Source organism: Dipodomys merriami, unplaced genomic scaffold (genome assembly GCF_024711535.1).
Source record: "Dipodomys merriami isolate MVZ:Mamm:240054 unplaced genomic scaffold, mDipMer1.0.p SCAF_6, whole genome shotgun sequence".
Lineage (NCBI taxonomy): Eukaryota > Metazoa > Chordata > Mammalia > Rodentia > Heteromyidae > Dipodomys > Dipodomys merriami.
In genome coordinates, this window is record NW_027206179.1 from 69071137 (window position 1) to 69085006 (window position 13870).

At 41.5% G+C, this 13870-nt stretch overlaps 1 protein-coding gene across 2 annotated transcripts in view; it reads right to left on the bottom strand.

Annotated features, from left to right (window-relative positions):
* The window catches only part of Tnfrsf19 (TNF receptor superfamily member 19), a 72190-nt gene that overhangs the window by 24777 nt on the left and 33543 nt on the right, over positions 1–13870 (bottom strand). For both annotated transcript variants that reach the window (XM_070003109.1, XM_070003111.1), the window contains exons 4-5: positions 13183–13361; positions 11513–11598 (exon numbers count right to left, since the gene is read on the bottom strand). In XM_070003109.1, the coding sequence (XP_069859210.1) occupies positions 11513–11598; positions 13183–13361 (265 nt within the window). The remainder of the gene's footprint in view (positions 1–11512; positions 11599–13182; positions 13362–13870) is intronic.

Consider the following 13870-nt stretch of genomic DNA (forward strand, 5'->3'; position numbering starts at 1 on the left):
AACCAGATAAGTATAGTAAGAAATGATGAGGCATAGCCTCTAAGAAGGTGGATAACATGGCAGGAACTACCAAACACTTCTGAGTCCTAACTCTCAATATTAATGGACCTCACTCTCCAGTCAAAAGACATAGATTGACTAGTTGACAGCAAGATCCATCTGTCTTCAAGAGATACACCATGCCTACAAAAACAAACATTCTGGAAACATTCTTCCACTGTGACTCACAGTGGTAGAACACTAACCTAGAGTGAAAAAGCTCAGAGACAGCATGCAGGCCTTGAGTTCAAGCCCATGACCAACCAAACCAAAACAACGCAAACCAAACAAACATATTCTGAAAGTGAAAAGCTGAAATAAACTCTATCAAGCCAATGGCCCCCATAAACAGGCGGGAATTGCAATCCTAATATCAGATACAATAGATTTCACAATGAAATTAGTAAGAAGAGACAAAGAAGGACATTAAATACTAATAAAGAGATCTCTCCAAAGGAGGATATAACAAGTCTAAATATCTATACACCAAGTGCTAGAGTACCCAACTTCATCAAACAAATACTACTTACCCTAAAAACACACAGAGAACCAAACACATTGATTGTTGGTGACCTTAAAACATCACTGTTGCCTCTGGATAGATCAACATGGCAAAAACTCAGAGGAACCACAGAAATAACTAATTGCATAGACCAACTAGATTTAACAGACATATACAGAATATTTCACCCAGCAACATCAGAATATGCATTCTTCTCAGCAGCACATGGAGCATTCTCCAAAACAGATCATATTTTAGGTCACAAAGCAAACCTGTGCAAATTCAGAAATATTGATGTTACTCCTGCATTCTATCATACTAAAATGAATAAAATTTCAGCTCAACACCAAAAGCCACCATAGAAAATCCTGTAACTCATGAATACTGAACAACACATTGTTGAATCACCAGTGAGTCACTGAAGAGATCAGAATGGAAATTCAGACATTTATGGTATTTAACAAAAACAAACACACAAAATACCAGCTCCTCTGGGACACAGAAAAGGCAATACTCAGAGGAAAATTTGTAGCTCTGAGTGCCTACATCAACAAATTGGAGAAATCTCAAATCATAATTTAATGATGTACCTTAAGCTCCTTGAAAAAGAGGAACAAGCCAGTAGATAGAAACAAGTAATTAAAATTAAATCAGAAACATTAGAGACCCCCAAAACCATAGAGTCAACAAAACAAAGAATTGTTTCTTTGGAAAAATTAACAAAATTGACAGACACTTAGCAAATCTAACAAAAAAGAAAAGAAAAGAAAAGAAAATACACTGAGATAAATAAAATTAGATACAAAATGTCATGTCAAAGCAAGCTTTACAATGTCGGTGTGGGGGGGGAGGGGGGTATGATTGGGTGGGGGGGAGGGGAGAGGCTGGGAAGGGAGGTGAAGGGTAAACAAAGGAGGAGGCTGCAATGCTTGGTAAGAAATGTATGCATTATCCTGCCAATGTAATTGTAACCCCTCTGTACAGTATGTTCTCAAATAAAATAAAATAAAATTTAAATTAAAAAAAATAAAATTAGAGATGAGAATGGGAATATCACAAGAGAACCAAGCAAGATCCACAATACTGTAGGAGAATGCTTTGCAAACCTCTATGCTAACAAAGTAGGGGAATTCTTGGCAAACAATGGTATACCCAAACTCAACCAAGAAGATTCAAACCAACTAAATAGACCCATAACAAGAAATGAAATAGAAATGGCAATGAAAGACCTCCCATCCAAGAAAATCCCAGGACCAGATGGATTCACAGCTGAATTCTATAAGGCCTTCAAAGGAGAAATCACTCCAATACTCCCAAAACTCTTCAATAAAACTGAAAGCAAAAGATCACTACCCAACTCATTCCACGAGGCCAGCATAACTCTCATCCCAAAACCAGATAGAGATCCATCAAAGAAAGAGAACTATAGAACCATTTCTTTAATGAACATCAACGTAAAATTTCCCAATAAAATTCTGGTCAACTGACTTCAACACTAATCAAAAACCCCACATACTATGACCAAACAAGATTCATGCCAGGAATTCAAAGCTAGATCAATATACGCAGGTCAATTAATGTAATTCAATACATCAAGAGGAGCAGGAACAAGAACCACATGATCAGAAAAAGTATCAGACAAGATTCAATACCCTTTATGATGAAAATCTGAGAAACTAGGAACCCATGGAACATTCCTCAATATATTATAATAATAATATAATAAACCTACAGCTAGTATTACACCTAAATGGTTAAAAGTTAAAAAACATTTCTTCTAAAATCAAGAACAAGACAAGGATGTCCACTCTCTCCATTCTTCTTCAATATAGTATTGGAATTCCTAGCTAGACGAAAAGGCAAGAGTTAAACATAAAAGGGATCAAATACAGAAAGAAGTAAAACTATCCCTCTATGCAGATGATATGATCCTGTATTTAAAGAGCCCCATTGACTCAACTCCCAAGTTACCAGAGCTGATCCAAAACTTTGGCAAAGTAGCAGGGTATAAAATTAACCTACAAAAATCAGTTGCTTTTCACTACGCCAACAATGAGAAGAGTGAGGCTAAAATAAGAAAAGCAACTCCTCAAAAAAAATACGTAGGCATTAACTTAACCAAAGATTTAAGGACCACTATGTTGAAAACTTTAAAAACCTGAAAAAGGAAATTAAAGCAGATTTAAGGAAATGGAAAACCTCTCATGCTTCTTGATTTGGAGGTTTAACATCATGAAAATGGTAACACTGCCAAAAGCTATCTACAAACTCAATGCAATACCCATCAATAGCCCAACAACATTCTTTAATGAAATAGAAGAAGCAATCCAAAACTTCATATGGAATAATAGAAGACCCTGAATAGGAAAAACAATCCAAGCAGGAAGAACAGTGCTGGAGGAATATCAATACCAAACTTCAGACTCTATTGTAAAGCTGTAGTTATAAAAACAGTTTGGGGGGCTGGGAAGGTGGCTCAGTGGTAGAGTGCTTGCCTTTCATGCATGAGGCCCTGGGTTCGATTCCTCAGCATGTCATAAGCAGAAAAAAAAAGCCAGAAGTGGCGCTGTGGCTTAAGTGGTAAAATGCTAGCTTTGAGCTGAAGAGCTGAGGGATAGTGCCCAGGCCCAGAGTTCAGGCCCCACGACTGGTTAAAACACACACACACACACAAACCCAGCTTAGTACTGGCACATGAACAGGCCTGAGGACCAAAAGAATAGAATCACGAGCCAGAAATGAAACCACAGACCTATGGCCACCTAATCTTTGATAAGGGAGCTAAATTTATCAAATGGAAGAAAGACAGCCTTTTCAACAAATGGTGTTGGCAGAATTAGCTATATACATGTAGAAATCTGAAGTTAGAGCCTTATATATCACCTGCACCAGAATCAATTCCAAATGGATCAAAGAACTCAATGTAAGACCAGATACTCTAAAAACATTACAGGAAGGGATAGGGGAAACACTATGGCTCCTTGGCACAAGTTGAAACTCCCTAAGAAGATTCAGAAACACAACAAATCAGACTGGATAAGTGGGATTACATTAAGTTGCAGTTTCTGCATGGAAAAGCATGCAGCTAGCAGGATAAACAGAAAGCCCACAGACTGGGAGAAGATTTTTACTAGCTATACATCAGACAAGGGCCTCATATCTAACATGTACTTAAAGCTCAAAAAATTAAATTCCCCAAAACAAATCCTGAAAGAAAAAGCAACCATGAGCTGAGAATGTGGCTTAGTGGTAGAGTACTTGCCTAGAATGCATGAAGCCCTGCATTCCTCAGTACCACATAAACAGAAAAGGCCGAAATTGGTGCTGCGGCTAAAGTAGTAGAGTGCTAGCCTTGAGCAAAAGAAGCTCAGGGACAGTGTCCAGGCCCTGAGTTCAAGCCCCCAGACTGGCAAAAAGAAAAAGAAAAAGAAGCAATAACCCCATTAATAAGTGGGCTAAAGACTTAAAGACTTCTCCAAAAAACAAATAAGAATGGCCAATAGACACATGAAGAAATGTTTAACATCTCTGGCCATAAAAGAAAGCAAATCAAAACAACATTAAGATTCTACTTCACCTCAGTTAGAATGACCATTATCAAGAAAGCAAATAATAACAGATGCTGGCAGGGATGTGGATAAAGGGAAAGCTACTACTGTTGGTGGGAGCATAAACTGGTTCAACCATTCTAGAAAGCAGTATGGAGGTTCCCTATGACCCAGCAATCCCACTTCTGGGCATTTATCCAAATAATCACAAACCAGCCCACAATAATACCACCAGCACAACCATGTTCATTGCAGCATTATTTACCATAGCTAAGATACTGAATCAACCCAGATGCCCCTTCAGTGGATAAATGGATAAAGAAAATGTGCTATATATATACAAAATGAAATTCTATGCTCCTATCAGAAATAATGACATTGCCCATTCTTTTTTTTTTTTTTTTTTTTGGTTATGGGGCTTGAACTCTGGGCCTGGGCACTGTCCCTCAGCTCTTCAGCTCAAGGCTAGCCCTCTTCTGGTTTTCTGAGTGGTTTATTGGAGATAAGAGTCTCACGGACTTTCCTGCCCCGGCTGGCTTTGAACCGCAATCCTCAGATCTCAGCCTCCTGAGTAGCTAGGATTACAGGCGTGAGCCATGGGCACCCAGCAGACATCACCCATTCTTTTTTTGGGGGGGGGTCCGGTTATGGGGCCTGAACTCTGGGCCTGGGCGCTGTCCCTCAGCTCTTCAGCTCAAGGCTAGCACTCTACCACTTGAGCCACAGCGCCACTTCCGGCTTTTTTCTTTTTGCTTATGTGGTGCTGAGGAATCGAACCCAGGGCCTCAGGCATGCAAGGCAAGCACTCTACCACTGAGCCACCTTCCCAGCCCCAGACATCACCCATTCTTAAGGAAATGGAAAGATTTGCAAAAAAATTATATTAAGCAAAGTAAGCCACCTAGACTGCATGGTTTCCCTCATTGTAATAATATGTCTACAAATCTACAAGTTAATCCACTGGATAGTAAAAGACAAATAATTACACCTGAAGCTGATTAATTAAACAGCACTCTAAACTTTTGCACAGTGAGAAAAAAGGAGGATATTCTCAGGAGAGGATCACAAGGGCTCAATAGCTATGTGCAAATGACCACATAAAAATTATGTTTATCAAAATGAACTCCAGGAAATGGAAACGAGAGGGTTTTTTGTATTGTTTGCAGTTTTTTCTTTCTTTTTTTCCCTTTGTTTTAGTCTCTGTCGTCACTGTTTTTTTTATTTCTCTACCCTTTGTCTTGTATATAAGTTTATCTGATTTGGGGAGGGGAAAAAGGAACACAGAAACAGTGGGATAAAGGGTGTACCAATTCAACCATGATGCATACTATATAGTATGTTGGACATGAACCTTATAACTTGGGGAGTTGGGGGGGGATGGGAGGAAATGAGGGAGTGGGTAACACTGTTCAAAAAGAAATGTATCCATTACCTTACTTATGTAACTGTAACCCCTCTGCTCATCACCTTTATAATAAAATTTAAATTAAAGAAGACTACCAGATTCCTTCTAAATTTCCTTCTACATTGTATGTGTGTGTGTGTGTGTGTGTGTGTGTGTGTGTGTGTGTGTGTGTGCGTGCGCGCTCACACACATGTGGGGGCTTGAATTCAAAGGCCTTGAGCTCTTGCTTACATTTTGCTCAAGACTTGAGGTCTACCAAAATGAGCCACTACTCCTCTTATGGCTTTTTGCTGGAGATAGAGTCTCATGGACTTTTCTGCCTGGGCTAGCTTTGAATCACAATCCTCAGATCTCAGCCTCCTGAGTGGCTAGGATGACAAATTTGAGCCATCAGTATCCAGCTCTTTTTGTTTTCTAAAAGAAGTACACACCAGACACTACTGCTGTAAATTTTAAGTCTAACGAACAGATTTGCAGTGTCTTTGGACACATGCACATGTTTGTGGTCATGTTCTATATAATATCAAGAGGTATCCACAAGTGACAGTACCTTAGTTCAAGTACTTGTGTGGCTCAGTACTACATAAAGCCAGATGCTCATGAATCATATGGCAAAACATTATATTTGAAGTGGGAAAGGACAAAAATAATAAATAGAAAGCCAGGCACTGGTGGCTCACATCTATAATCCCAGTTACTCAGGAGGCTGAGATCTGAAGATAATGGTTCAAAGCCAGCTAGAGCAGGAAAAACCTGTGAGACTCATATCCAATTAATAACCAAAAGAGCTGGAAGTGGAGCTGTGGATCAAGTGGTAGAGAGCTAGCCTTGAGCAAAAACTTCAGGGATAGCATCCAGGCCCTGACTTCTATTCCTAGGATAGGTACCTCCCACCCACGCTAGGGATCAAACTTAGGACTTCATGAATACTTTATTACTGAGTCACAGACCTAGCCCTATATCTGGTTTTGTTTTTACAAAAAATCATACAGATAAAAGACAACTCTCCCAAATAGTTATTTCCCCTGTATTTTGCACTTCTTTGGTGCTAGAAATGTTTTTGTTTAGTGGGACTATTGTTGTTCCTATTTTTTTCTATTAAACTTTAAAAGCTACCTTCAATAAGAACATATTTCAATATGGAACCAACCCAGATGCCCCTCAGCGGATGAATGGATCAAGAAACTGTGATATATATATATATATATATATATATATATATATATATATATATATATATATCATATATATATACATATATATATTGAATTCTATGCCTCCACCAGAAAGAATGATATCACTACATTTGTTAGAAAAAGGAAAGACTTGGAAAAAATTATATTAAGTGAAGTAAGCCAGGCCCAAAGAAACATAGGTTCCATGGTTTCCCTTATTTGCAATATCTAGTATAAGTCTAGGACAAGCAGAAAATGTCAAAAGCTATGCACATATGACCATATAAGATGAAGTTAAGTGAAATGAACCCCAAGACAGGGACACAACTTGTTTTTTCTTTCTTGCTATTGTTTTTAACGTATTTAAAATGTACTATGTGATTTTTTTTTGTTTCTTTTCTATGTTCTTTCCCCATGGTATAACCATTGTTGTCACTCTATTTGATGTTGGTACCCTGCATCTTGTATATACATTTTTCTAATTTGGGGAGGGGAAGGAAAATAACAAAATGCTGAAATAAGGATATAGGTTTACCCATTGTAACAATGAGATGTACAAGACACTATGTTCAATATGAACTTTAAAACTTAGTGGGGGGGGTGAGAGGGAGGAGTTGGGGAGGTGGGGAGGGAAGGGATGGTAAGGGAAAAACAAAGGAGGAGGTCACAATGCTGGACAGGAAATGTACTCATTGCCTTATTCATGTAACTGTAACCCCTCTGTACACTATTTTTACAATAAAAACATTTTTAAAAAGGCAAAAAAACCCATATTTCAGCTGGGTGCTAGTGGCTCATATGTATAATCTCAGGAGGCTGAGATCTGAGGATTGTGATTCAAAGCCACCCAGGACAGGAAAGTCCATGAGGCTCTTATCTCCAGTTATCAGCAAAAAGCTGGAAGGCTGGAAGTAGCAGTGTGGTTCAATGGTAGAGCACCAGCCTTGAACAAATAAAACTGAGAGACAGTACCCAGGCCCTGAGTTCAAGCCCCAGTAGAGGTTCAAAGAAAAAAAAAAAGGGACATATAGCTGGGTGGAAGTGGTTCATGCCTGTAATCTTAGCTACTTAGTAGGCTGAGATCTGAGGATCAAGGTTCAAAGCCAGCTTGGGTAAGAAAGTTCATGAAAGTCTTATCTCCAATTAACCACTCAAAAAGCCAGAAGTGGAGCTGTACATTGCTAGCCTTGAGCACAAAAGTTCAGGGACAGTATCCAGGGCCTTAGTTTAAACCCCAGGACTGCATAAACAAACAAAAAAGGGACATATTTCTAGTCCTTTTAAACTATTTGCATTTGTTTTACAAGAAAACACTTTAAATTCTCTTTGGAAAAATCATAATTTTCTTTCACAACACAACTAAATACTTCTTGGTACAAGGGAAAGTGACTGTTGACGGGGTCCTGAGCCAGATGACATTCCTGTAGTGTCTGGGGGCCCCGTGGCTGTCCGCTGGCCTTCCCTTCCTCCCACACGAGCTATTCACTGATTGCTTACTATCTTTAGAATCACGTGGCTTGTTTTACGAAGCCCCCAAGAGCAAAGCAAACATCTAGGTTAAACACACGTTCAATATAGTTATACCCTGGTGAAAACCCACTTTGAATGCTTTTCAAAGCCATTTGTTCCAAAAAAGTAAATATGGCTCAAAGAAATCACACAAAAATCTGCCTTTCTTATCAGACCCAAGGCAGGAAGGATATGGTTCTAAAATTTCTTGCTTTTTTTTCTTCCTTCTTCTATTTCTTCTGTGCGTTCCATTATTAGGTGTGGAAGAAGTTGGAGCAGAGCCTGCAGCCAGGATTCCATTAGAAAGGACCTTTTAACTCAATGGTAATTTGTATTAATGGCACTACTTAGACTGTGCCCCATGCCCAATCGGTCATTATGACTAATTAGTGACCTGTGCGACCACTGATCATCACAAATCCATTATTAGTTCAGGAGTGTGTGTGAGGGGTGCTCTTTTGGTGGGGTGTGAGGCTTGGCAATGGGAAAGACAAGAAAGCAGACGGAGTTGGGGGGGGGAGGTGCCCTGCGTCTCAAGAGTCTTATGGCAGGAATTTATCAAACTTCTAGCTTCATGGTAGCTCCTATGAAGTGTCTCTCCCTGCTCACCCACCAGTGAGCTGGATCTCAGAGCCCGGTCCACTGTGATGACCTCCCACAGGTCTGTATGCAGCCTTGCAAAGTAAATAGCTGTGGTGGATGGAAAAGAGGAAGTGAGGTCATTGGTTGTCCCTGTGGCTGACACTCAATACTTCTGCATTTGGTTCTCTCCCAAATCTGCAGGTAGGGAGCGCATGTATCCCCATTTTCCAGGCCAGGAAACAGAGGTTCAAAGAGGGGTGATGATTTGCCTGAGGCTGCACATCAGTACAGAGCAAATCAGGAATCCAAGCCTTCTCAAACAGTTCCCAGTTATGTTCCACCTTGTTACTAGCTGCAAAGATTGAAAATTCTACATAAGACATTTCTCTTCCTCCTCCTCCTCTTCTTCCTCCTCCTCCCCATTTGCTGTCTTTTCCAATACTGAGGATACAACCCAGGGCCTCATGTACGTTGGCAAGCTCTGTCACTAAGCCACACTTCCAATCTTCTCTATTTTTTAAAGTTGGGAAGGTCTTGTTATATTGATTATGCTACTCTTGAACTGCTGTCTCAATTGATCCTCCTGTCTCAGCCTTGTGAGTAACTAGAATTGCAAACACATACCATGATGCTCAGTTTTAGACTCCTTTTCTTTCTTTCTTTCTTTCTTTCTTTCTTTCCCCTTCCTTCCTTCCTTTCCCCTTCCTTCCTTCCTTCCTTCCTTCCTTCCTTCCTTCCTTCCTTCCTTCCTTCCTTCCTTCCTTCCTTCCTTCTTTTTTAAAAAAAATTTTTGCCGGTTGTGGGGCCTGAACTCTGGCCTGGACACTGTCCTTCAGCTCTTCAGCTCAAGGCTAGCACTCTATCACTTGAGCCACAGTGTCACTTCTGGCTTTTTCTGCTTATGTGGTGCTGAGGAATCGAACCCAGGGCCTCATGCATGCAAGGCAAGCACTCTACCACTAAGCCACCTTCCCAGCTCCTCCTTCCTTCTTTTTTTACAGGACTGGGGATTGAACTCAGGACCTTGAGCTTGCCAGGCAGGCTGTCTAGGCTGTCTACAACTTGAGCCATGCCCACATCACCTGAACCACACCCCTACCACTTGTGCCATGCCTCCTGCCAGTTAAACTCTAGCACCATTTGAGCCATGCCCTTTATCACTGGAGCCACACTCCCAGCGCTCAGTTTTAGACATTCTAGATTACATTCTGAAATTTCCCCCAACACCCCGTGATGGCTATTGAGTGGGGCTGTATGTCTGCCACATTACCTTCACTGTTCATCTTAGAACCACTCACACAGCCTCTACTAAACACCACATATCTAGGACAGTCACTTGTTGCATGCATAAGACAGCAGCTCCAAAGAACCATGAGAGGAGAGTTGAGCACCCAAAAAGTGTTATAAGCCAGGAGCCAAGAGGTAAGTCAGCAGCACAGGGTTACTCCTGAGACCCAGGAAGTCTCAGCCTCTGCATTGCCTCCTGACCCTTGACACAAGCCCCATCCTTGACGTATCCCTTCTGGATAGCCTGAGGGCATACACCTCAGAAGAAACTCTTTGTACCCAAGTTCAAAAACCCAAAGGAGAAGAAGGAAAACATAAGGCACAGTGTATAATTTCCTCTCAACCATGCCAGACTCTCCTATGAAGAGATCAGCTGTGCTTTGGAAAGATCCCTAGGAACAGCGAAAGACTCCAACTTTCTAGAAGAAAGATAAGCACCAGTGCTGTTCACTACAGCTCCAGATGGTCTTCTCTCTCCTGAGCACGTTGCATTTTGGATGTGGACAAATAATATATTTTGCTTCCCAAATGGTCTCATACACGGAGAAATAGATTATTATTCACATTAAATAAGTGCATCTTTCACTATCTATGACATCGTAGATTTGTACACTTTAGTTAAAGAATGAAATCTTTAGAAAATAACAAGAAAAAGTCAGCAGTGCTGGGTGCTGGTGGCTCACGCCTGTGATCTTACCCACTCAGGAGGATGGGATTTGAAGACTGACGTTCGAAGCTAGCCTGGGCAGAAAAGTCCATGAGACTCTTATCTCCAATTAACCAGGAAAAAGCTGGAAATGGAGCTTTGCCCAAGTAGTAGAGTACCAGCCTTGAGCCAAAAAAGCCAAGCAAGAGTGCAAGGCCTTGAGGTCAAGCCTCGGTGCCAGCATCAAAATAACAAGATAAAAAACAAAACATTGCCCTCACAAAAGGCCAGTGTAGCTCTTGTGAGGAAGAGAGCATGTTCCTTTACCATCTTGCCTGGTCATCACGGTTTCTTTGAGGATGAGGCATAGTTTTCCCCCAATTCCTGCTGGGACACTGGTGACCATAATATAACCTGGGAGAAGGGTTTGTTGGCCAGGTTTGTATACTTAGCACTAAGAGGGCGAACAGTCATCCTTTCTTCTGTGCCAAATCCATGCAGATTGAAAACTGGAAACAAATACCTTTTATCTCTAAGGAAAGCACAGGATCAAAGAGATGAACTAATGTTAACTCACAGAGACAAGGCTCCATTGTGTTAGGTAAAGCCATATTCCTAGTACACAAGGAGCTTTCTCTTCTCACTGATTTTTGTTCAACAAGAAAAAGGAAGGAATGAAGACTCATGTGGAGGACCACTTTTAGAAAGCAGGGTATCTAATTTTTGTTCCATTTGCCAAGGGAAGAAAAAAAATTCTAAAACATAACACGGTAAAAGGCTGGTTGTCCCCTGTGCCCAGCTTGGAACACGATCACTCACAGTGGGGTTCGTATGGAGGAGGGGGGTCACCGCAAGGCACACACTCCATATCTTGAAAACCAACAAGTTTTGTCTTCCTATAAAATCTAGAAGAGAAAGGAAAATGACTCTGATTAGCTCTGCTATCTGAGTTGACAGTCATAGTGACATGAGTTAACAACACAAATTATCCATGATCTCCAAGGTTAGTTCTATGGTTTAAAGAATAAGCACCCAAAGGAAGTGGAGGTGTGGCTCTAGTGGTAGAGCACCAGCTTTAAGCCAAAAAGCTAAGTAAAAGTGCAAAGCCCTGAGTTCAAGGCCTAGTACCAACACACATGCAAAAGCTGAAATACAGTAGAATTGTAGACAGGCAAATCCTTTGGTGGCCATTCTGGGCAGGCAGGAAATACATCTGAAGTATCAATAACTTTATGATTCTCCTCAGTGTACCCCTTTTCTATATTGGGATGATGTAATAGTGGGAGAATAAGAAATCAGCTATTTGGGGGCATTTCTGATGCAAATGAAAGTATCAAACACCTTATAAATCAAGTGTTGGGGTTTGTTTGTTTGTCCTAGTACTGGGGCTTGAATTCAGGTTCTGAGCATTTTCCCTTAGCTTTTTTTCCTTCAAAGCTGGCTTTCTACCACTTGAGCTACATCTTTATTCATGGCTTTTGGGTGGTTAATTGGAATAAGAGTCTCAAGGACTTTCCTGCCTGGGCTGGCTTGGAACCATGATCCGTGTGTACAATGTTCTCAAAAGACCTGAGTGCCAATCACTATGAAACAAACCACCTGCTCTCTTCTCATGAATGCTGGCTTGGAAAGGATGTAATTTAAAACTAATCACATAAATAAACTGTGAAACAGTCATTCAAGTGTTTGTTTATCTTTAACTTGCCCCTAAATGATGTATTTACTTAAAGAATGAGGTGACAGTGAAGAAACTGAAGCCAGTCCTGGGGCTCAGATGACAGCCATGGGGTTAAGCATGAGGAAATCTCCAGGGGTTTTCTGAAAATACCCAGAAGGTAGCTTTGGGGCGAGCATGTGTGTGGGGGGAATCAAGTCTTTAATTTCTTCTTTTCTGTCCCTCTCAGAAGACTGCCTGATCTCAGCCATTCCCACCCCTGGGAACTTCCTCTTTGCCCATTTTTCAGATGAAGAGGTAGACACACACACACACACACACACACACACACACACACACACACACACACACACACACACACACACACACACACACACACACACACACACACACACACACAAGCAGATGAAAAAGCCATGCACTGGACATAGAATCTTTTGGATTTGTCTCGCCTGGGCTGGCTTCAAACCGTGATCGTCAGATCTCAGCCTCCTGAGTAGCTAGGATGACACCACTGCCCAGCTGTGTCTCTTCATGAGTTGCTTATTTACTTCTTGATCTGTTTAAGTTTTTCTTTGACAATGGTCTGCAAGACCTCAGGAGGTTTTCCTGACACTGCTCTCTTTGTTAACACACCTGTTGATGCCATTTGTCACCAGCGCCTTGGCACCAAGTAAGCACAGAGGCCCCCAGACCCTCTGAAGTGGATATGGAGACAAGACGCCACCAGATCTCTGCAGATACCTCTGGGTAAGCATCAGTGTTTTTCAGTGTAGAAGCATATATAGAGAACACTGCACTTGTGGCCACTCACCCTGGCAAGCAGTCCCCGCAGATAGCGTCGCTGGTGAAGGAACAGTTGGCTTTCTGGAATCGGTTCACCAGGGCACAGTCCAGACACGGCCTGCATTTCTGGAAACCCCAGCCCTCCTTGAACCTGTGAGGCCGGCACGGCACACACTGTGCGTCCTCCCCATAGCCGAAGCCACACTCCTGCCAAGGGAAACAGGCAACAGACAGCCATTAACTTCAAGTGGTGAAGAACAGCAAAGGAACTTGGAGGGGGAGAAAGTGGAGATCTGGTGCCATAATTAACCAGCATTGCCTTTCCTACACAGAAGTGGCCCTTCTCTGGCTAATCATCTCCCTTACTGAGTTCTTAGTCATTGACTCTGGGGCAGCAGCTGGAAAGAAGAAATGATCTCCAGATACTTGCTGTGGCTTTCTTGTTAGATTAGGATAGAATCGTGGCATCTTCTTTGCCAATTGAGCCAGTCTTGGGACTGTGCAGAAACTAAGTCAGGAAACTGTTTGGACTTATAGCTCAATGCAGAAAAGAAGCATATGAATGAAGACACGCTAAGAGCCGGAGCTCAGCACGGGAAAGATTTCCTTCATGAGCGTGAATGCTTGGAAATCTGTGCACCAGAGTGTTCTGACATGCTCAGCAACTGAAGACCTAAACGCAGAAAGATGCTTACATATTTGTTCAAAAAGAAGTT